This window comes from Crassostrea angulata, chromosome 10 (assembly GCF_025612915.1).
Source record: "Crassostrea angulata isolate pt1a10 chromosome 10, ASM2561291v2, whole genome shotgun sequence".
Taxonomy (NCBI): Eukaryota; Metazoa; Mollusca; class Bivalvia; order Ostreida; family Ostreidae; genus Magallana; species Magallana angulata.
The window spans coordinates 30,120,461-30,145,310 of NC_069120.1; the positions used below are offsets into that span (position 1 = coordinate 30,120,461).

Below are 24,850 nucleotides of genomic sequence, written 5' to 3' on the forward strand. Positions count from 1 at the left end.
TTTCTGTATATTTAGTATTAATATCCATAAAATACTAATCATAAAGTCGATGATCAGTTATATTGCATATATTTTTTTAAGTTCGTACTCTATCTTAATTTGGTTTCTGTGTTGCTCACTTAATTTTAAAGCTTTTTAAAAATAAACAGATAAATGATGGAAGATCAATTGGAATCGATATTTTATAAGATTTTAAATAAACCCGTCCTTTGTTATGGCTTATTTATCCGGCAATGTGTTATAGGCCAATTTTCTTTCATGCACAACTAAACTGATTAGTACACAATATACATATTATGTCTAAACTTTTATCGTATTTTTTAAAAGAGCTACGTAACCAGGTCAGCAGGTAGTTATCTTAGAGAAGAAAGATAACTCTTTTCAATTTGTTGGCTCTAAAAATATTCTGCTTGGTTGGAACTGTAAATTTAATCGTTCAGTACTTATTTTTTAAAAAGAAATCCTGCTTACTTTCTGCCGATCATTTTTTAGCACAAGTTATCAAAATCATTTTGCCTTTAACTGATTCATTTTTCAAATCAATTTTTTTAATTAAAAAATATCCAGCTAGTTCAACTAACATTTAATATGGTACATCGGTACAATAATACAAAAATGTTTAATGATAGGGGATAGCGATATGGTTCATTCATAACCCTTATTCTTTAATATATTATATGTACATGTATCAAGATCTATTTTTGTTTTGAAAACAGATAAAGAATGTTTAAAGTACCTGGACATTTTTACTGAAACTTCACTTTCGTGAAAATTTCTCACTTTTTCCTAGGTCATTGTTATTTTTCCAGCCAAGTTTTACAAAATGTATCTCATTTAAAACTGAATGAGTTTCTTTTAGTTCAACCTTCTAACAGTATAATTTTGTCGGTTTCTATATCACAATTGGTTATTTACAATCGAAATAGAGTAAAAAATACGCAGTGGTCGTAAATATAATACAACAGAAGACTAACTCAAATATAATGAATTATCATTATTAAAACATTTAACACCTTCATCATATGACTGCATGCGCAGAGTTTCGAATGATCGACAATGCACAGTATTTTCTTTTGGTCTAAGGGAGAGAACTGCACAGGAACTTGTAAAAGTACAGGTCACAAGAGTGCATCCACATATATATATATATACTGCAAAAACTCTCATAAAATTGAAATCATGACTCTGGAGTGGTGTAATTGATAACTTTTAATAATCGGGAAAGCCTGAAAAAGCGTGAGAACAATATCAGGCAGGCTGAACGCGTTGTAGAACGCCGAAACTGAACCTGATAAGTGGATGTTTAATTCAGTTGGAAAATTCTAAAAAGAAGGGTTTTCAGTTTCTTTATAATTCGTAGACATCAATGTGGAATGAATATTAATGATGGGGGAAATTGCAGAATTAATCATTATAACGATGAATGGTCGTCAGCGGCGAGGGTTTACCAAATTTACGGCGCACAAAGACTTGTGCTGGTATTGAACTCTTATTTTGATTTCTATAATTATATTTTACAGTCATTAAAACTAAAATTTTAATTAGTTTTTGATTAATAACCTGTAAAGTGAAGTTATGCAGTCTGTTTACATTTGAAATGGCGACTATTGATCTCGATGTGAATTTATCATACTTAAATTTCAAATGTCGATTTGCGTGTTTAAGATAAAGTTTGAGGCAAAAAAGTAGCAATATCAGTAGTAAAATGACTGAAGAATATAATGGTACAAATTTTTTCCACAGAATTTTTGTGAAATAAGGTTAACCAGTCCAAAACTAGCGCAATTTTTAGTGCACCGTAAATTGCTTGTACTATGGGGGGGGGGGGGGGGGGGTCACTGTAGCTCCCAGTTCGTCCATCTATATTCTTACAAACTATCGGTGATCTGCATGTACATGAAATAATGCTACATGCACATGTAATTGTCAACATAATGGCAGAGACGCACAACAAAATTCTGCATCCTAGTCCAAGTAAAGCTACTCCTTCACACAAGCTTTTTCTGAAGTTCAAGATGCGGATTTCTTGAAGGTCACGTTTCAAGACAAGCGTTCGCATGATCAAGGTTCCCCGAGAGTAGAGTCAGGGTCAATAAATAGTGACATTCATAAAAAGAGTACTTTACTGCACCGTGTTGCAATTAGCTACAAATTTCCCAAGCAAAGCGATTCACAACCTGACAATGGTGAATATCAATACAATATACATGTAAATCTGTATATTTACATTTTCCAGTGTCTTTGCCTGTGATAACACTACATATCGATTTTGTACTATATAACCCATAATACAAATGACGCCAAATCGAGGCGCCAGCGGAGTTTGCCTATTTTAATATTTAAATATATAATCGTACGATGGCTTAAAATTATATAAATATAAGTAATAAGGAATCATTCTTTGAATATACATGTAGTATGTCCATCAAATCAAAGAGGATAGGGCGATGCTATTACATATCTCGGTTCGTTCGTACTTTAGATGACCTCGACGACAATCTCTTATCTTCTCTGATTTCAAACACCACATAGAAACAAAATCAAATGAACCAAGATGAATGCGTTGGGCCTGGTTGTATTCGTGTTAGTTTTTGGATCGTCCTTTGGTAAGGTTTTCTCCTTATATGTAATGTAGGGAGAGAGTAAAAACATCTGGTGCAGTCACTTATGCACCGGTTTACTAAAGTGCGTAATTTTTCAATGATATTCAAACCTGTACGTATATAATTTTGTTTGGCGAGGTCAGTCTAACAGTCTATAAAGATATTAATTATTAATAAGGTTCCATTTGAGTTTGAATCGTTATTTGCAGTGCCGGTAGACTGGATAATCTCTAGATTTACCAAAAATGTCAAAAGCTATACACGTATAAACTCAATGTTGGATCAGCAATGCCTTACATTTAGTTTTTACAGTTTCCAGTAGCATGGACTCGTGAGTTACTAGTACTCGTTGCTTAAATTCTAGACATCTGTCTGATATACTTCAGAGTTTTTCCTGAACGAAGGGAAGAAGGTCTGTTATGGCGACCTGGGTTGCTTCTCCATTGACGACCCTTTCGACAATACACTTGGATATCTTCCGGAATCTCCCGAAGCCATTCATTTTGGTCTGACACTCTATACCAGAACCAACTCTCGGACCGGTGTAAATTTAGGCTACAATGACTCCGCTTCAGTGGCTAGGTCCAGTTTTAATCCTAACAACCCTGTAAAAATCATCATCCATGGTTACATGGCCAACGCTTATGAACCTTGGGTTCTTAATATCTCAAGTCTGTTTTTGAAGAAGGTAAGTCAGAGAAAATTGAGTACACTATAGATAATAACGATTGTTAATTGTAATATAGTTTATGCAATGATAGTTTAACCATATCCTTGGACAGACCAAATGTTAATTAACATTTAGTCATCCCGTTTTTAATCGAATCAAAGTAACAGATCAGATGACATCATACCCTGGATATTCCATTTGTAGGAAGATTGTAACGTCATAACGGTCAACTGGAAAAACGGGGCCAGGAAAATATACCCAGCCTCCGCCGCCAACACACGTGTAGTAGGGGCTGCCGTCGCCAAGTTCCTGGAAATGCTTAGGAACAAACATGGCGTCAAAATGGAAAACGTCCATGTCATCGGGCATAGTCTTGGGGCCCAAACAAGTGGATATATTGGGTCTCGAACTCCGAATATGGGCCGAATCACAGGTGGACTTTCTAATAAGCAATTCTATATTTAACTATTACTGGAAGTAACTGATCAATTTCAAAAGCATTGTGAGGAGACTGATTTGCATTTCAGGTATGGACCCGGCTGGTCCATTGTTCGAACGATACGCAGAGCAAGTGAGACTAGATCCTAGTGACGCAAAATTTGTTGACGTCATTCATTCTGATGCACTTCCTATCGAAGATGCCGGTAAACGATTAAATCATTTTGTTTTGAAAGTGGCAAAACAAAAGCAGAATGTAATAATCTTTTCATTTCATTTTTATTTTGTTGAGAAAATGACATCTACAATTTACACGCTGAGTTTGGGCTTTGATATAACATTGGCCTTATTAGTTGTTCTTGAACTTAATATAAAAGTTTTGAGTGCGTCACAATCTTAGATTAATCTTTTCTCGTTTAGCCTTGTAATTCATTTGGCCCATGAAAGTTTCCGCCTAGGTTTGGCTAATCGAAATTTAATTTTATGTCATTTTGTCAAAATTTTATTTAAAGTTTTGTTATGCTGCTAAACAAAGTAACAACCCCAACACACGTAGTACATGTTTACCCATCTGGCACTATTCCGGCAGGATTTGGTACCAGAAAGTCCTGTGGACACATTGACTTTTTCCCTAACGGAGGAGGCCATCAGCCAGGATGTCCCCCCGCCTATAAGACCGGGGTAGAGGAACTCCTGACCCTCAGGTTTAACGGTCAGTGAGAGGGCACAACCGCTACATGTAGCATTTTTGTATCCGTCACCTTTGAAAAAGTATTCTAAGTTCTTGTACACCGAGGTTTCAAAAAGTCCAAGTTTTACCAATTCAAAAAAAGACAAATTTGAATGGTTAAGAAAACTTATTAGTATTGAGTAATTATTAGATTATTAAACGACAACTATTTTATAAAATTCAAAGGTAGTTTGTTACGAATTTATATATAAATGTTTATTGCATGATTTATGGTTTTCCTTATATAGTATAATTTGATACACATTTCTGTGATAAAGATACACCGCCTTCGTGCCTTGAATATTTTTCATAACATGAACAACTGTTATAAGATCCTTTTTTAATCTCAAAATCAAGATACAAAAAACTATAAACATACTATCCTATAAATAAGTCAATCAGTTCGTTATTAACAATGAGATTTTTTAAATACCCCTCTCTCTCTCTCTCTCTCTCTCTCTCTAACTTCTTTTCTCAATTCTATCTCTCTTTTCTTTTACAGAGGCCTTTCTTTCAGTGGCCTGCAGCCACGAGCGCGCCTATATATACTTCGCAGAGTCACTGGCGGCAGAGCCGTGCAAGTTCACCGCATACCCCTGTGATTCCTATGAAGATTTTGTTAAGGGTACCTGCAATGTATGCGGTGATTCCCCTTGCCCTGTGATGGGAAACGACGCGATTCTTTCGCAGTCTAGACGGGGCAACTTCTACCTAGTCACGAACGCTCAGAATCCTTACTGCAGTAAGTGGGAATAACCTTTCCAGTATCTTCCAATCCGTTTCCAAACTTCAAATGTCCTTCTTACTTGCACAAACAAACATCTTGCGAAACAAACATCTTTCATAAAGTTAAATAACTATTCATTATCAATGATTTAACCTTGTCTGTGGAATTTGAAAAAAAAAGTCACACCTGCTTTTGGCATTTGCGAAAAAAGATTTAGTAATTTTCGAGTGCTAAAATTAGAAATGTCGATCATTACACTGTAATTAATATTACTTAAACTACGTGTATTGTGGCGGTTTACTGAGTTTTTAATATGAGGAGATAGTTTTTATCTGTTATTGTCGTTTTTTGATTCGATAAAACGGATGCGTTTGAACTTTCTTTGTATGTTTGTTCACTTTCTTGAGTGTTTTTTTAAATGTTTATGTTAATAACAAGAAAGGTCGTCTGTATGAATGACTAGTGTCATGTTAACCCATTATTTAAAAGATATTCTTTTAAACAATATAGCCAACCATATTGAGATTTTGTCCATCCGCCCGTCTGTCCGTCCGTCCCTCTGATTGTCCGCTTGTAAACTCTTCTCCAGAATCACTGGGCAAATTTTAACCAAACTTGGCACAAACCGTCATTAGATACGGAAAATTCAAGCTTGTCAAAATGAAGGGCCACATTTCTTTCAAAGGGAGATAATTAGGAATTATTAAAAACGTGTTGGTATTTTTCAAGAATCTTCTCAAAAACCATTCGGCCAAAAAATCTGAAACTTGTGTGGAAGCAATCTCAGGTAGTGTAGATTCAAGATTGTTCAAATCATGATCCCTTGGGGTAAGGTGGAGATCACAATGGGAGAAGGGGTCGAATTTTTACAAAGGAATACTAGTACAGTGTATGTAGCGAACAGTTTTTTAAAACTTAAACTTGATTTGGAATCATCTTCAGGTAGGGTAGAATAAAGTTTGTTTTATTAAATCATGTTCGTCAAAAGCAGGGTGGGCCATATTTGGGGGGGGGGGGGCTCGAATTTTTACCTAGGATTATAAAGAGATTTTTTTAAAAATCCTCTTTTTAAAAACCATTTGCCCAGAAAACTGTAACTTGCTGCAATCTACCCTATCATCATACACTTATGAGTAAACACTTTAAAAAAATGCGCATCTCTACTTTTCATTCGGTAAACGCTTGAAATCTATTATTCATATCAGTTTAAGGCACAATTGCTTTTTCTCAATCTTGATTTATGCCAAAACAATAATCTTGATAACCTGAAATGTGTGCACAACATAAAAAATTTCAATAGCATTTGGGGGGGGGGGGGGGCGGTCGTAAAGGGGAAAAAAATGTGACACATACGCATATACATTTACCTTTTAAAACCACATGGAAAGATTATCCGGGGGATGAAGACCGAACAACCCATATGAGGGTCTCTTCAATGATCTTCACTTATAAAGTCTAATGGGGAATCTTTAGGAGAGAAAGGGTGGTAGAAAAAGCATGGTTTTACTTTTACTTTAACTCCTCTTTTCAATTTTAGATCTATCCATCTTACTTTATGAACCTGCAAAAGTGTAATCTTGTATCGTTCCTAAAATTTGGAAATGTATCTGTCGATGTGCGTCGCATTTTGTATGTTTTTATCATTTTAATGCTTTTTAAATGATTTTTTTTTCTTCTTCTTTTTTCAGAAAATACTTGAGACTCAAGCACTGGATGATTATACTCGTAAATGCAACTTTATTATTTTATAAAACCTTTCCAAAATGAATATTCTTCATATGTTTATTTATTTATTGAATAATTTCCACTTCTCAACCATGAAAACAAGGTTGCTTCTGAAAAGAAATAAAAAAAAACATTCTTCATTGTACATCTGTTTCATTTTTCATCGTTTCTAATCAGACAATGACGTTTGAAACTATCTCATTACAATCAGTTTAATTGTAATCCCGAGCCCGAGTCGTTATAATAGCGCTCTGCAATGTTTCACGATCACCACACAAAACCAAGGCGCTGAGATCTAATGTCTACACAGCGAAACCTTTAAAAATACATATATACACAAAATAAAAATAAAACGGAGGCAGCTCTCAAGTTTGACATCATTTCTCTTAATCTCAAGAGCGTGAAGCCGTTTGGTAACAGTCGTGTCATTAGAATTAAGGATGTGGGCCAATATTCACTAGTCGGCAGAGTTGAAGCAATTCCTGCGATCATTCATAAACTGTGGCACAGCGAAAATAATCACTTAATTTATTTCATAATCATTAATTTATTTCGACTGAATTTGATATATGGTGACATGGATTTACAGAGAAAACCGTTATCCCGATTGTCAACTGTCATTTTTGCTATTGTCTTTGTGGACTTAACCAGATCGACTTTTGCAGGTAATTATGATAATTCAATTTTGAGGATTAATTATAGTAAATCTTTCAAGTATATGAATTTCTTTATAGGTTGAAAACAAACCTTTCTCTGTGTTTTTTTTTCCTTTTCAAGTAGCACATGTTGTAAATGTGCGTTAACTCTTTGATTTGATACATGTACATTGCCTTGTATTTTTCCAATTTTAGTTTAATTTTAATAATATAGAAAATATAGATTAAGCTTTTTGTCACCCTCCTCCTCTTCTTTTGTGTTTGTATGTGTGTAATAACTGTTGTTTTCCCCATCAATTCAATCCTTTCAAAACAGCTCAGTTTTTTTTTCAAGTTTAACTCATTTAAACTATGGATTTCCTTCATATAAAGGAAAGGCATTTGCTTTGTTCGGCCTGTCAGTGCCTTTGTTTTCGAGTGCGCCGATCTTGATATATCTTTAATTGCAAGAAGCAGAGCTGTAATTACCTTTGTGCGGTAGTCACTGACTGGAGTGCTTTATTGAATGACCTGGCCCTGGTCACGAATAGAAACAATCCACTAAGTGTCATCGGAAGCTTCACTTTAAGGGGTGAGGGGGCTAAGGAGTGGACAGGATGCTTAAACCTTTTTTATAACGTCAATTTAGAAATGACATAATCAATTTTTTTTTAAATTGTCATTAAAAAGTCCAAATTCATTAAATTAGATAAATGATAAATACAAATTATAAATGAAATAAATAAAAATTAAATTATTACGACTATTCATATGGATTTTAGTTGAAAAGGCACACGAATATTTCGGCATAGCTATTGAAATAGCATGAAATGTTATAATATTTGAAAAATTGAATACAGATTGGATTTTCTTCTAAAACTCGAAAAAGTTTAATTTACTGCCCGTTTTTGTCCATCTGTAATCAGTAGTCAAGAATATTTACACAGAAACCAATGCAGCGGTAAAGGGTGGGGTTCTTGATTAATTTGCAAGTTGTTCCAATATATTTATCTATGTATGTACGGGATATTTATGGAAAAAAGAAGCATATACTCTACTAAGTCTGTTAAATGTTTTCTGAATACGTAACAGTTTGCAATTAATAAAAGAACTTTCATAGAGAAGTTCAATCTTTATTCTGGTCAATTTTAGACCAGAATCAAATCTTCAAAGAGACCCTCAAATGTTTTTTGTACGTAGTTTCAACCTCTCAAAGCTCTATGATGTATATAAAAAAGGGTCCTCAAAATCGATCCTTCCCAAAACCAAAATTTAATACATAAATAATGCTAATACATTAAAAATAATTCAGCTATTTTAAGATGTAGATTAGTTATAGTTTATATAGCATTATTGAAAAGATTAGCTACATTTTTTTTATTAATTTGTACCGATAGCATTATTGAGCATTTTAAAATCCCAACATCAAATATTTTGAGCTGCAGCAATCATATTCCTAAGCATGATGAGGGAATTTCGTCAAATGTGGAGGTAGATCTAAAACACATAGTAAATCATTACATGTAGTATAAAACAATTTTCTGTCCCCCTAAAAGCCTAAAAAAGACAAACGGAACGAATATGAAACTTTTTTGCACCATACCACCAGTAATATTCAGGCACGTAGCATCGTTTTTGAAAGGGGGGGGGGGGGACTCATCAAAAGAATCTTGACAAGCAAAACTCATGAAATTCCTAATCCGGGGGGGGGGGGGGGGGGGTAGCGTAGTCTATCTGTAATTTTATTTTCTGGCTTAATTTCGTTATTTCATTTAAATGTTTTACATACTCCCAAAAAAGTGGAAGGGGGTAGCAAATCTATGATAATTCAATTTTTTAAAGATAAATTTTCCAAAATTCTTTACTGCGAAAAAAAGGGGGGGGGGGGGGAGCCCCCCCCCCCCCATCCCGATGCTACGTCCCTGATATTCTGAAAGATTGTCGGGCTACTCCTTAAGAGAGCTCAACGATCATGGTCATTTTTAAGACCCTAACTTCTTTAGAAGAAGAGCTTTGTATAAGAATATAGAAAAATACGGTATGGTATGGGCTTTTTTTTTCACAAAATAATATTTTATAACTAAATAAATCATATCATAAAAAATTAAGTAGATCTTGTGGTTAAGTTGTTGACCACCCAGCCTCCTTAAATTTAAGAAGAATTCAAACTGTAAACTGAAGTAAAAACTTTGGTTTACATTTTGACAAAATGAATATTAAAAAAATGTTGCACATAGAACAACTTATTTATTAATTTTGATAAATTGATAAAAAAAAAATATTGTTGCTTAAAACGGTAAAGAATAAGGTTTAAAGGAATGGAGTTGTCATAGCTGATCAAAAATCTGATTTTTATCAGGTTGAGACGAAGACGACAGAGAACTATAAGAAATACCGGAATTATGTTTATGAGGCATGGTAAAAAAAAAAATTCATGAGGTGGAGGATCAAAGATTTTGCGTGATGTTTGGCACAACTTTTTCTTTCAAAGGTTTAAAGTCTTGTATCCAAAGTTGATCCATGCGTTGTAAATAACGAAGTTCGAGTGTAAAATAGTACAAGATATAAATATCAAGAGAATCTGAACTGGCATTGAATTACAAAATCCATATCATTTATTTAACTGCCTATATTACATAAATTACAATGTAATCTTTATTTTTGGTATGTCTTTGCATTACACTCAGTGTGTCACTAAGAAATCTACAGATTGTCTAAATTTCAGAAAGTATTTCGATAAAACATGCAATTAAATCAAATGGTTTTGAGTTATGACGTCTGCTGCATGAAAAAGTCCCATGAACCTTTGCAAAAAATGTTCATTCAGAACGTAAATTGCTTGATAACAAAGCTGCATAAAACTTCCTTCCTCGTGGTTTTCTAATTAATTTGCTGCTGAAAACCCAGGTGACGGGGGGACAATTTGCACGTTGCCGTCTGCCGCTGAAATAGTAAGCCTCGTTATCAATTCCAACTGATAACGATGCTCTACTTTTAGATCTCTCGTCAGGCGTATACACGCCGTTCTGGGTGTTAAAGCGAACAGATGCAGGCTTTGATAAAACAAATCTGTATTAAAAATTTATAATTAGTATTAATATCTGTTAAAGTTAAAGAAGTGTCAGTTTTCAGCTATCTTTTTTATGCTCTTTATTTTGTATTTCTGGGGTGAACATACCACAAAGATACCTGAATGCCTTTCAACCATTTTTATTGTCGGTCGAGCGTATAAATAAAACCATGCTATCATATTTTCTTTTGATGTCAGAAATACATATTTGAGTGTATCAACGTGTTATAAAAACATGAAATTGTTGTAACGATATGAATAACAGAGAAAGTACACCGCAGACAAATTTGACGTGTCACCTTTATTGCAAAAGTCAGCCAACTTTAGGATTGTAGGAAGGTATTTTCAAAATGTTTTTTGGTTAATAATCAGTTTGTTTTTTTAAAGAAATAATGATTAGAATTTTCAGTTGTTCCAAATTGTAATAACATTCAGTCGTTTGACTTATTAACCCTTTTTATATAGCGCTCTAATAGGCACTATAGTTCATACTGTACATTTGTCAATCTAAAAATTTTCTTGGAAGATTTGAATTACTAAAATTAATATACTAGTACACGTAATGGCTATATGATGTTTTTGTCAAACCAAATGACACAACTGAACACAACGAAGTATAGACAGACGGACGAACTAATGAATAAAAAGAAAGTGAGAAAAGCCCGCGGTAGACTGATATCTGTAGCAATTTCTTCGTACTGTCAAAATTAGCACTAAGACATATTTCTCCGAATTTCAAATTGTTGATTTCCTCCAGACATGCATTGAGTAATAGACCGATTAACCCGATAGCTGAGTTGCTATTGGAATTTTACAAATAATTTCAAACAAATTTTGGTGCAAGACATGTTTTTTAAAAAGAAAGTTGGTGCCATTTCAATGTTTTATGGTTTGTTTTTTAGGTCCTGAAATTATCGTTATTAAAATCTGCCATATTTCATTTGTAATTTCTGAATTTGTTACTTGAGGAATTTTAAACCTGCTAGGACTGGTATCTTATATTGGGTTTTAAAATAAATTAGTTATTACAAACGCACTCAGATATAGCGTATTCAAATTTTGAAATTCTGTTTCCAATTGTGGTGATTCGTTAAAAAGATAATTATTGATAGCTAAACATGTTTGGATTTACACCTTAAAACCCTTTTGCGTTGTATTTTCTCACAAAAAATAAAGAAATAACAGTTTAGTAACCAAAACATGTGTTACCATGCCATGGGCTTCCCGTGTAATTTATATGTCAAACTTAACTTGCTTTCGATGTTATAAAAAAGGACATACAAGTAAGTTCAACAGTTTGGTGTGTCAAGAGTTTTGTGTCCGGACTCAAAGAGGCAGTATATCTAGGCGTTGTTCACAAAGCAACATGTAAACAGGCAGCAAACCTTTTGGTAATAGAAACTGATTAACACTTCGGCTTTTGCCTTTTGTCTTGATGATAACTGGACAGAAACCCACTCGTTCCGCCCCGTTAATGTTAACACGGAGAGAAACATTGTGGGCTGTTTAATGTTATAGATATTCAGCTCTGGAAACTCTTCCTCAAACAGGGGAGGGAATCTGATATCGTTTCTTTATAAAGCTGTATTGAATGATAGCAGGGAGAAACGGAGGGATAGATTTTGTAATACTAGTATAGCAAATACAATACAGAAAAACAGGAATATCGTGTCACATTTAATAATTTCCGTTTTGAAAGGAGTACTTCAAATAATAAACAAATAAGCATGGCTGTTGTTGGTAGACAGAGATGACAGTGAGGGTTTTATTTTTGGTCCCCGCCACCGCATATAAAATCTGTACTGTAAACTAGCCCACTGATACTATCGGCAACTTCTTCCCAAATCATTAATGCAAGTATTTCGTCCGTTAGAGGTGAGAACTATGCAAAACTTCTCACCATGGTAGCGTGCCTCGCTGACAAAAACACATTGCACTGGGTTCTCGCACTAGGGAGGCTCAATGCTGTGTGTACTTCTAAGGCAAACTTGAAAAATTACGACACAGAAATCGGGAAGTGGCCGCTTAAGGAATACAGCACTAATGAGCAGGGCTCTACTGTTTTATTTCCTCTGGGGTGTCGATTCATACCGTAAAACAATACCAAATGATCTTTTATATATACCAGTATATTGAGTGTTTGACCCTCTCGATAAAGAAACACTTCAATTCAGATTTAAAAATGCATTCAGATGGCCTCGAATTTCAACAAAGCAAGGTCGTGTTCAATTGTAACGCGTGGTCACTCACGTCCCTCCGTTGTGGGGGCTGATGAATGCTGAAACAGCATGCTCAAAACATGCAAATTTTCTTCAAAAGAAGGGCCAGACTTCCTTTATAAATGGAGATGATGATGATAAATCTATGAAAATAGGATGGACTTTTGTTCAAACTTGCCAAGAACCATAAGAATGACATAATATAAACAGATTTACTTAAGCCTCTCAATATATGGTAGATTTAAGATTGCTCCACTTTCAGTGATTAGGGAGGGGGCCACAAAGAAGGTTCATAGTTAATCGATAAAATAAATATGTATGTAATCGAAAAAAAAATTGAAATATTCTTCTGTAGAGTTGATACAGCTTGACGAATCATAGAACAAGATACTAGTAGTTATATGTAATATACAGATCTAGAATGCTTAGGTTTGGTCATGCCGTATATTCCCTGTGGAATAATTATTGTTTTATATACTGTTGAGATTCTTTTGTACATTAGTCGGAATCGGACAGCAGTCCCGATATCACCGATCTGCATCAAAATTACTGTCAGATCCGTAATAAATGTTGAAACGCTGATTGGACTTCACTCGGTTACTTTTACCAAATTGAGGACTACCATCGGAGTGTTGATCAGGTCATAGTACAACCGAATGTCGATCGAGTTGTACAGTAGTCCTTATTGGTGGTGCTAATTTTATTGTCGGTAATCATCCCAAACCTTTCTGTACTGGACGTTGCCGGGAAAATCCTTACGGACATTCCGGGAAAGTCATGAACAAGTTTGATTATCAATAATCTAAATTTTTGTAAAGGACAGCAGTCTAGAGATTGCGTTATACCATTTAACCCCTTGTCATTTAGGAGCTACAGTTTGAAACAATTTGGGTTGAGGGTCAAATAAAGAATGGTAATGAAAAAAAAAAGATGAATGTTTTTTGTAAAATAAACATAAAAACGCAATCTACATGGAAGTTATGATACAGAATTTTCAAATTTAGTCGGTCCCTTATATTCATCATTGGGTTCAGTAGGGGCCACAATGGGGTTTCAATTTTACGTAAAATATCCAAGAAAACCTAAAGTAAATAGAAGCTATCATTTTTTTTTAATTATATATAAACATGCTATTGAACAAAAAATGTCACGACTCCTCTGGACCACACACATGGGCTGCGTTCAAGATCGTAGCTGCTAGCCTAGCCGCTAGGTCGTAGATATCTAGGTTTATTGAACGGACCGTTAGGTTAGCCGCTAGATGTCTAATTTGAAGTTGGAAATATTCAACTAAAGACTTATTACATTGACATAATTTGTTAATTTCAAGCGGAAATATACATGTTAAGATTCATTATAACTTAAAGGAGGAATAAAATATTACTATATAATTAGATCTCGTGTTTGTTACAAAGTGGTAACTAAGGTGGCCATCTTGAATTCGATGTTTAGCATAAAATATCTAGGCTAAGAATATCTACATAGCGGCTAGGCTAGCTTTCCGTTCAAGATCGTAGCCCTACGTAGCAGCTACGATCTTGAACGCAGCCCTGTACACATAATTCCACAGATAAATTTGAATTAAACTTGAGCATGTTATAAGAATGATCGGGTTTGTAAGGGGCATATCATCGAAATTTTAGCTAAAGTGACATAATTGGGTCCAAATATTTTTACATGTATAAATAAAGAAAGAGAAAAACATTCGTAGAATTTGATTACCTTTTTAGTAAAATTGAAGCGCAAACAGTATTCACGAAACTAATTTTGAGATATCCTATACCAAAAAGTTTTTAGTGTTTTAATTCAAATTGACGTGAAAAAATTGACATGTTTTTGAGTTGTTTTGATTCAAACTTACAAATGTCTCATATTTCATTAGCAACTTAAATTTTATTACATACGCACCGTCATTTTAAAACCAATATTGTTATTATTCGCTTGAAGCATCGCAGACGTTATATTAAATGAACTTAAGCTGCAATTATTCTATTTTAGACAAATTGAGGCGATAGTCGCATTAATAGACAATATTTTGCGAAATGAACAACATTTATTAATAACCAACCCATGAGGCAAACCTAAAATTGAATTAAATAATACATGTTTTATAAATCTCACGAGAGTTTCTTTACAATCAAAATTTAAAACATTAATGCTAAGACGTATTTAAAGATTTACATAGATAAGTTTTTGTTCATTATTAATGTGTATAAGATATTTCATTATTGATGTGTAAGTAAAAACCATGATGAATATGAGTTCAATGGCTAGCTCCTTCCTGAAGAGCTCTTTTATAACCTTGATTAGCTGTGTACGTGCACATCCAATGCCATTAGACAGTTTTGAGCGATGAAATCTGAGAAAGAGACACTAGATATATAGGGCCATTCACTGACAGTTGTCGTCAGCCTACTGCACCTGAATCGACATGTCAACACGTTAGAAGTACTTCCGGTGCTCGCTATCGATCACTTCTGCATCTGCTGACAACTCTCTCCTCACCGAGTGGACTACGCACCGACCCCGGGAGTCTTCTGACCTGTGTCCTTGACACTGTCAATGCGATATTATGCAATCACGTTGTTTTGATAATATGAGGACGGAACTGAAGAACTAATACCAGAAGAGAATCTTCAATTTTAATTGAATACGTTATCTAGAGATCACATTGCAAGATAAAAGTCTTAAGGGAAAGGTCTTTTTCAGAACACGATTTTGTTAAATCGATATTATCGTTTCAAAGAAACATTATGTTTGTTTAAGGTTGCAAATGTTTTAGTCAGAATTACGTATGCATGTACATGTATGCCAGTTGATTCTTGGTGCGAATAGTTACATGTATTCTAGACAAGTATGGTCCATTATAGATTATCCGAACATGTACACATGTTCCCGATGAAATTTGCATCTTACCGATTTAGTTTCTGATTACAATAAATTAAAACAGATATTGATATTATATAATTTATATAAACAATATACTTTCTTTGATGATTATGAATGTTGTAAACAATAACCTGCGTCAGCGGTTTCTGTGTGATGACGTTGTTCGCTATTACATCGCCTTCCGGTCAAACGCCACCTTTCAATTTACTTTTTGGCCTATGTTTTTAATCTGCGTTTATGCGAACAGTATGTATTGCATTTCCATTTGTATATCATCTAAAAAGATAACGTCTCGTCAAAAGGAGAATCTTGACATATTTTTTCTTTCCAAAATGAGAACTCAATCGATTAATACAAAAAATTTAACCTTCCCTGGTTTTAAGTAAGTTTTGCACCCTTGAACGTATTTTAAACCGCAAATGAACATTTTGAATAGACATGTGATTCCACTAAGGAAGATACTTCATTTGAGAATCTTCACACGCCTTACTTTAGTATCCGTCTGTCTAGTCCCGCGTACTAGTAATTATATAACAACCAATTAAGTACTTGTACATTGATATCTCATTGAAACTGACGGTGGTTGACTTATGTTATGCTGAATATGAAAGAGAACAATAATCGAGGTTTTCTAGAAATGCGGTTTACTTTCTTAAGAATATCTATTCATACTGAACAATTTTAGATTTTTCGGCGGACGCAAATGATTGGATAATTTAAAATGAAAACTATAGATTCTGAAATGAGCATTTGTAATATCAAAATTTCAAATTTATTTCAAAAGAATTAATATGTCGATGACATAGACATGACATAGGATGTCTAGATCCTAATTACAACCAATTGAACACAGTTCATTAACTTTCTAATTTTGAACTCTACATTATTCTTGTGAAAAATAAGATTTGTTTTCGTACTAAAGGATCACATTAGCTTGAAAAGGGTACAATAAGGTTAAAAACACAAAACATTGAAATATAATTGAAATAAAAACAATTTAAAATATTTTTAGCATTTTCATATTCATCAAAATATAGTGTTCCAGCGAATTATTGAAATATATAATAAAATAATACATTAGTTCTTAATACCGATGAGCTTGCATGTCATTTTTTTTTGTATACAAGTTTTATACCGATAGAGCGAATTAAAGTTTCCAGCAAATTCCTCTTAATACTGCTGTATATGATGTATTGGTTTGTACTATATATTACTATAAAACTGGAAAACTTACTTTTGCAGCTTGTATCCCTGGGGAGCACTGTCCCAACGCCTGTCCAGAAAACTGTCAGGAGGGATGCACGCGCACAGAGAGATGTCTGGGAGGGTGTCTTCAGGGCTGGCGAGGGCCACGATGTGACGAACGTAAGCCCTTACCTTACCCCCTTCATAACCCCCCCCCCCCCCCCACTCAATTTAAAAATTTAAAATTAAAAAAAAACATTCTTCAAAAACGCTTAACATACTTGTAGCTTTATACGTATACATCTGATATGATAATTAAAATAATACATAAAAAGACAATGTCATTCTAAAGGTTTAAAAAATTAAAATTCCAATGATCTGAGCTTGTGTGTCTCTTTCAGGATGCGACTCCTACACGTATGGACCAAACTGTAAGCTACACTGCGGACACTGTCTCAATGAAGAACCCTGTGACCTGAATACCGGTCAATGCCAGAACGGCTGTCTACCCGGCTTTAAGGGGGAACTCTGCAAAGATCGTAAGAACCCACGCTAAACTCTGCTTAATAACTGCTTATTATCAATTTAATAGTTTTAAGATAGATTGTTTGCCTTCAGTTTCAATAACTACATGTACTTAGAGACTTTCATATTAGAATTGTTTGATTCATAGGACGATGCTACATTCATCAATGAGGGTTTGAAAAATTGATTTAATCATATCAAAATTATGCATATTTTAGCAAAATGATATTACTTCCCTGCCCGCAATTTAATTGTAATAAACCTTATCAAAATTTTACGGGAAAATACAGAAAACCCCAAAATGCTTACTTATATCAAAAATAAAAGGTTCCGGCCTGATACATGTTCCAGGTGGCTGGCTGATGACGTAATGAATTTAATATGCAGCACCGACGTTATACAGATTCAAGCTTAAGATTGTAAAAGAATTAGCTATTGAAGAGAGGCAAATGATTTAGTTTGGATTTCCGAGAAAAAAATACAACCAACGCAAAATCTTAGAATTAATAGTTTACTTTCCCGAAATTACAAATAAAATAAAGTGGAAACTTTTTTTATCATTGCTTATGTTAATAGTTACTTGAAAAGTAAGATTTTCGACCACAAAGTTTAAAAGTAACGCAATCTTTTTCGCTACCAGAGCTTGATTAATTTTACTATTATCCAAATTCATCAAAATCATATCTTTTTTTCTTTGATAGATAATGATAGTAGGGCTTCGTTCAACAATTTTTGCATGTTTTAGAACAATCCACTGTGCTTACAATTTCACTGTTAAAAATATATATATTTCTTAAACATTTTCAGCGTGTGAGGCGTACAGTTATGGCTTTAATTGTTCCGGAAAATGCGGAAAATGTAACTCTGGACAAGTTTGTAACGCCATCACTGGAAAATGTAGCGGGGGATGTCAGACAGGCTACAGCGGGGCCCGGTGTGACCAAGGTAGGGGGAGACCCGGGACACAGAGGCATGCTCTGATATTCGGATAAAACGCTATTAATTTAAAACATCCCCTAAACCAGAGCACAACCCTAATCCAAGCTGCAGAACTGTTGCCTTACTCGAAAATTTGAATCCACAGATCCGAACTTTTTTTCCGAAAGCCTTATCGCGTTACACTTACTAAAGCATTATATTTGGTCTTTCATTAATTCAATTTGGCAACTGACTGTATTTTACAAATTATAATGTCATTTTAATTTAAATTCCACACATTCTGATATTGATCTCTTTTTCAAAACTCTAGAATGCCCTCCTCAGACATACGGGATAGCCTGTTCCATGGCGTGTGGAAAATGTGGGAATGGGTCAACTTGTGACCCCGTTACGGGTCAATGCACATCAGGATGTGAGCACGGTTGGACCGGAGAAAAATGCGACCGACGTACGTAGTTTCTGTCAAATTTAGAACGTGTGTATTGGAAGAATTCAGGCAATTTGCTGAATGATAAACGTAAACAAGATAAAGCGTTGAAGGTGGCGTCATGAAGCACACGAGGCGCAAAGAGTGCAATCATTAAAAGCCAATATAACACTGCGTGCCCAGCGATATTTTTTATCGTCAGAGATTTATTTTCTGCCTGCTGTATGTTTTTCTGTGAATGAATTCGGTTGTAATGAGATAATTATTTCATTTAGAGCTACGCCCTCCCCACTGTATCTCAGTAGTCCTGACTGATGTTGGAGTACCCAACACTTGAAACAATCTGTTATTCTCTTTGTGATGTGATCATGGTTACGGGTCCAAAGAGTTAGATATAAAGATAAACATAAAACAAGTTGATAATTTAAATCTCCTGTAGTAGGGATGATCAGCCTGAATATTTTTACATGATCCCTCACCTGTTGGTCTCATCATGTTCATTGACTAAAAATATCGTTAGAGTGGGCCAACCACCGACTAACCGACATTCCTGTCGAATACTTGTAGTATGACATTCTATAATTAACCGAGTGAACATAACTTTAGATATGTAGGATGTGGTCTTGGTATTTTTAGAAACAACTGTCTAATTCTTGCCGATAACGTGATAAATTGAATGAATGAACATAATTAACTTCATATTTTTAGGATGTCGTCTTGGTTTCTTTGGTAACGAGTGTAAAAACGCTTGTGGAAAGTGCCTAAATGGTGCGTGTGACCATGTGACCGGACGTTGCGCAGCAGGATGCAAACCAGGATGGACTGGGTCAAATTGTCTCGACAGTGAGTCATATTAGTACATTTAACTATGTGTCTCTCCAAAGCAGCACAAGAAAGCATTGATCATATAAACCCATTGGTATTTTCACATGTCTCGAATTAAATAAAAAATTAACAAAGGCAAGCTTGTAATTGATGCGTTTGGAGTTCCATTTGCACTCCACAAAGACGAAATTTATATGTAATAATGAAGAGTAAATTTTCATGCTATCTACAACTCTTTCCATCTGGATCCTAACAAATTGAGCTGTTATGGCGTCTATCTGCATGTTTTGTAAACATTTCATCACGATCTTCTGTTACTCACTAGATCGCTTTGTGTGAATAAATAGGTCTGGTAGCACATCGTAGGAACAGAAGCAAAAAGTTTCTCATTTATTTGACAAATGTAACAATTTAAGAAGATAAACCGACGAATTATGCACTTTTTAAGGTGGTTGTGCTCTAATTTCGACTTTGCGTTATATTTAGAGTGCAAAAATAATACTTACGGTCCAAACTGTACTCTGGCCTGCGGACACTGTCACGGAGGGGAGAATTGTGACCCTACCCGCGGGGGTATATGTGAGGGGTGCTCCAGCGGATGGAGGGGGCCTCGCTGTGACGAAGGTGCGTTCCAGTCTTACATATTACATTGCAGAAAATAAGCACACTGGTATTTTAAACAGACATTTCAAGCAAAAAATAGTTCAATAACATAATTTTTGTAAAACTTTTTCTACTGGTATTTTAAACAGATTTGAGTACATTTCAAGCAAAAACTAGTTCAATAACAATTTTTGTAAAACTTTTTCCCTGATTAGTTAAACAGCGCCGTCATAAACAAGATCTCTTTCTTTTAACGAAATCGATATGAATTAAACATCTTTTGGCAAATATAAATTTACAAATTAATTGTTTTAATCTTATGGTATATATTGTGAAGTATGACTTTTTGTCGAAGCACACCTAAATTGACATACATGTTTTCTATTAAAGTTTGTCCAAAAGGGACATACGGGCTAGCGTGCAGTTTCAAGTGTGGGCACTGCATCAAGGGCGAGGCATGTTTGCCTAACAATGGTACATGTACCGGGGGCTGCATGGAGGGATTTAAGGGATCCCTGTGTATAGGTTTGTTACTTTTTTAATATTCTTTGGGCCACAAGATAATTTTCTTTTTTAAAAAGCACTATATAAACACCGAAAAGGGTTAAGTTGTATTTTTCTCGATTTGGTGGCATTGAGCAGGGAAGTACAGTAACGCTTTGTGCTTTCATTATTATAGATTCTGATGGCGCTGCCAATCCTTTGACGCACAACCTTTTGATGTCTGTGCTGGTGTCTGTGATCGTGGTCCTTCTATTGCTCTTCACCGCTACTGTGATGTACTTCGTGTGTGTGCGGTACAAACACGGCCTCTTTAGTCGCTTCTACAGGCTCTCCACTGTAAGTTTATACCATAGTTTTGATTTTTGATATTTTAATTCTCTATCGCAAAAAATACAAATATTTATGATGTTTATTCCAAACAACGACTTGAAATACATGTAGATTATTGATGATATTTATTCTATATGATTAATAACTCGTGGCGGTTGATATTTTGCGACAATTTTCAGTGGGATAGTCAAAGCGACATTTAACATTCTACCTTTCGACATGAATTTTTGTGAAATTTCATACTCTATCTTTTCTCGACTTTCAGAGAAGCTTACAAAGTCCAGAACTGCATTTGTATGAGCAGGTGTTGTCTGGCCCGTTCGAGTTGAACAAGTATAATCTTGTAATAACCAATGAGAAACTTGGACACGGACAGTTTGGGATGGTGAAAAAGGGATATGTGAAACAAGACAGAGACCACAAGATACCAGTGGCGGTGAAGTCATTGAAGGGTGAGCACCACGATGGAAATAGACCCACTGATACAACACAGTTACCACAACTTCAAAGGGCTATTGTGTAAAAGCTTTTATTTATGTTTTCAGAGTCATCATCGGAAAGAGATAAGAACGATTTTATGAATGAACTGAACATTCTGAAGAAAGTGGGTCAGCATCCAAACGTGGTGTGCCTGGTGGGCGCTTGTCATATACAAGGTTTCTATTTTTCTCCCATCGCTTTTCATTCAGAAAGTGTTGTTTTTGGAAGACTTTTACCGAACTGAACATCATGATGTAACATTAAAAGAGTCAGACATGTTACTCTGTATATATTTTAGTTCTGTCACGTTTTGAGTTATTTTTTTTTTTTTGGTGTCGTAATAGTCGAGTTCGTAATCGCTATCATAAAATTATGTAATTCACGATATGTTGTTTTATTTTCATCTAGGAACTATGTACGTTGCCATGGAATTTTGCGTAAACGGCGATTTGCGGTCTTACTTAAGGAAAATGAAGCGATGTAAAAATAATCTGTACGCTAATGCCAAAGTAATCTCACCAGTCCAAAAATCGGTGCTGCTCAAATTTGCATTGGAAGTTGCTTCCGGTTTGTCACACCTTGCAGACAGACAGGTACTTCCGGTTCATGCACGTCACGCTAAAACACATTTTTACATTCCAAATTCTGTACTTATTTGATCGACACAAGAGGAGCAATAAAAATGTTTCTCATGTATTATTCTTCCAGATAATTCACAGAGATGTTGCCGCCCGCAATGTTTTACTGGATGAACATCTGATAGCCAAGGTAGCGGACTTCGGACTGTCCAAAAATGACGACACCTATGTCAAAACTTCAAATGTAGGTTTTTCTCAAAACTATTTTAAAGCTTTTAGATAAATGCTAATTATAAAGTAAACAGTTATTTGAAGCACAATTAATGCCAACAATAGCGGGTCATTATATCTTTTCAATTGCTTTTACTTTTGATTCTTTGTGTGACGTACTTTGATTTCACCTGAAGATTTAACACAAAGAAACATTTCAACATAACAATAATAACATTATACAAATTTAAAAAACAAATGATAGATTTTGGTTTTTCATTTTCTAGACTCGAGTTCCTGTGAAATGGCTGGCACCAGAATCATTATTCAACGCAACCTATACGTCACAGAGTGATGTGTGAGTCAAACTGTTCTTGTTGTACTTAAACAGTCATGTTACTATATCAGATACTAGTAAAGCGATCAACATCCTGAAATTTATTCACAGCTAATCTAAGGGGGGGGGGGGGCTTTGAAAAAAAAAGTTGCTTAAAATATGTTATATGAAAAAGACATTCAATTTTAAAAACAAATATTTTTTTAGTTGGTCATTTGGGGTTTTGCTATGGGAGGTCTGCACTCTCGGAGGAACCCCCTACCATGGTATAGACACCGCCCAAATGTGTCATCTACTGAAACAGGGATTCCGCATGCGCAGACCAAGAAATTGCGAACCAGCTTTGTAAGTTTATTCACCATAATATTATGATTATATTTTTCTTTTCTTGTATTTCTTGGTAACATATACCTTATATGTATCTAGTTCAATATAAGAAGTCTAAACTGACGTTTGCAGGTATGCCATGATGTTACAATGCTGGAACGAAAATCCGGATTCCCGTCCATATTTTAGTGACATTGTCCTCCGGTTACAGCGCATGCTCGAAGACAGTCAGGTAAAGCTCATTGCATGATCTCTGTTTTAAAATAATGTTACATGTGCTTATATTAAAATGAGAGTAACTTGAGGCGTCATCTAACGTAAAGTCAGGGTTGTGCCATGGAACCAAAGTTATCTTAATATGATATCATGGTTTTCTGGTCACGAAAACAATAAGATTACCATTAACATTTTCGAAAAGTACATATGAACGATGTATTCGAGAATTCTAGAGTCAATAATTCTACTGATAACAAGGGACGGGTTACAACAATGCTGCAATAAGTACAAAAAAAGGAATTATCATAAATAAAGACTTTTATTTATCATTAATTCATTTTTATTTTTACACAGGTGTACATGAATCTTGATGTCAATGAAGGGAATCACTACGCCGAGATTAAGTGAAGCTGGATTTCGCCAAATCTATAATATTTTTATCATAGATTCAAATCTGAAACTAATAGCTTCGCTCCATGTACGATTCAAGCATTTCGGGAAAAAGGCGGACTCGCCGTCACAGGAAGCACGACTTGTCGAACCAAGCAGAACCTCTGCACTGCAGATATTTGCATGAATTGTATTGTTTCTGATAAAGATATAATAACTTAACGTATAAAGTAGTATGATAAATAAGACAAAGCCTCATAGAGGTGTTTTCGTGGATGACTCTATTGGAGAGATTAGATGGGGGATATACACGTGACCAGCGTGGGTAATAAACATGTGACCACCATGGGGGAATATACACGTGACCACCATACACGTGATACATCATACTATATAGTGGGGAAAAACGAATTTATCTCCAGTCTTATACACCGAAAGGTGTTTGTTGTTTATACAAATTACATGTACAGATGATGCATACAGTGACAGACTGGTACAGTTCACCTTTTAATTGTTGACTTCAAGCAATTCTGTCAATTTAATAGAAATGTGTGATAAATTTGTTGCAGGGGCTTTTTTACTGTAAAGAACTACATGTATATTTAATGATTAATTTATTATACTTTATGTATTCTTAATATCTCAATGTCAATTACAAATTATTATACATTATATCTGTTTTGTTTATGTACATCTTTTAAACTCTGTTTATTTCCATTATTTTTGGAGCGTTTTGACTTCTATATATAGATTACAGTCTGTTTTGTAGTGTTTTGACCATGCAAACCAAATAAACATAAACAATATTTTATGGTCATGGTTGTTTTTTAATGCATTTTTGATTGTGTATCTAGTCAAATACCATTGTGAGAGTACTTAAAATGCTTGAATATCACTTTCCTCCAAGAACAGCAGTATTGAGACTTACACATTTCACATTTTAGCTCACCTGGACCGAAGGTTCAAAGAAGCTTTTCTAATCACATATTGTCCGGCGGCCGTCAGTAAATTTTTCAAATTTTTGAATTTTTCTCTAAAACCACTTGGCCAAATTTAATCAACCTTAGTTCAAAGCATCCTTATCAAAATGGGATTCTATATTGTTAAAAACAAAAGATAAATAATTGCAAAACAGTGCTATAATAGAACGTGTGTCTTAAAGCATCTTCTTCCCAAGAACCACTGCACTTGAAATGCAAATACATATTAAAGAATCTGGAAGTGTTCCAACATAAACACTCTTTTCAAATTCAAATCAAATAAATCAC

At 34.8% G+C, this 24,850-nt stretch overlaps 2 protein-coding genes across 2 annotated transcripts; both read left to right on the top strand.

Moving 5' to 3' along the window:
• Window positions 1-2,476: 2,476 nt before the first annotated feature.
• LOC128167934 (inactive pancreatic lipase-related protein 1-like) lies at window positions 2,477-7,038 on the top strand. The gene is made up of 7 exons (XM_052833930.1): window positions 2,477-2,606; window positions 2,990-3,291; window positions 3,478-3,706; window positions 3,801-3,917; window positions 4,301-4,423; window positions 4,944-5,183; window positions 6,857-7,038. The coding sequence occupies exons 1-7, from the start codon at window positions 2,555-2,557 to the stop codon at window positions 6,865-6,867; spliced, it is 1,074 nt and encodes a 357-aa protein (XP_052689890.1). The 5' UTR covers window positions 2,477-2,554; the 3' UTR covers window positions 6,868-7,038.
• A 137-nt stretch (window positions 7,039-7,175) lies between these two features.
• On the top strand, window positions 7,176-24,388 carry LOC128167933 (angiopoietin-1 receptor-like). The gene is made up of 17 exons (XM_052833929.1): window positions 7,176-7,558; window positions 16,949-17,071; window positions 17,293-17,430; window positions 18,224-18,361; window positions 18,666-18,803; window positions 19,491-19,625; window positions 20,094-20,231; window positions 20,601-20,735; window positions 20,890-21,050; window positions 21,310-21,496; window positions 21,590-21,700; window positions 21,933-22,117; window positions 22,233-22,346; window positions 22,600-22,670; window positions 22,857-22,994; window positions 23,109-23,208; window positions 23,547-24,388. Exons 1-17 carry the CDS (start codon window positions 7,471-7,473, stop codon window positions 23,598-23,600), a joined length of 2,154 nt encoding a protein of 717 aa, XP_052689889.1. The 5' UTR covers window positions 7,176-7,470; the 3' UTR covers window positions 23,601-24,388.
• Window positions 24,389-24,850: the final 462 nt, after the last annotated feature.

What these genes read in the sequence shown, in the direction of transcription:
- LOC128167934 (XM_052833930.1), top strand. Translation starts at nt 2,555, where the DNA reads ATGAATGCGTTGGGCCTGGTTGTATTCGTGTTAGTTTTTGGATCGTCC. An exon ending in CAAGTCTGTTTTTGAAGAAG is followed by an intron (nt 3,292 to 3,477) that starts GTAAGTCAGAGA and finishes TTCCATTTGTAG; the next exon opens with GAAGATTGTAACGTCATAAC. An exon ending in GAATATGGGCCGAATCACAG is followed by an intron (nt 3,707 to 3,800) that starts GTGGACTTTCTA and finishes TTTGCATTTCAG; the next exon opens with GTATGGACCCGGCTGGTCCA.
- LOC128167933 (XM_052833929.1), top strand. Translation starts at nt 7,471, where the DNA reads ATGGATTTACAGAGAAAACCGTTATCCCGATTGTCAACTGTCATTTTT. An exon ending in AACCAGATCGACTTTTGCAG is followed by an intron (nt 7,559 to 16,948) that starts GTAATTATGATA and finishes TTACTTTTGCAG; the next exon opens with CTTGTATCCCTGGGGAGCAC. An exon ending in CCTATGTCAAAACTTCAAAT is followed by an intron (nt 22,347 to 22,599) that starts GTAGGTTTTTCT and finishes TTCATTTTCTAG; the next exon opens with ACTCGAGTTCCTGTGAAATG.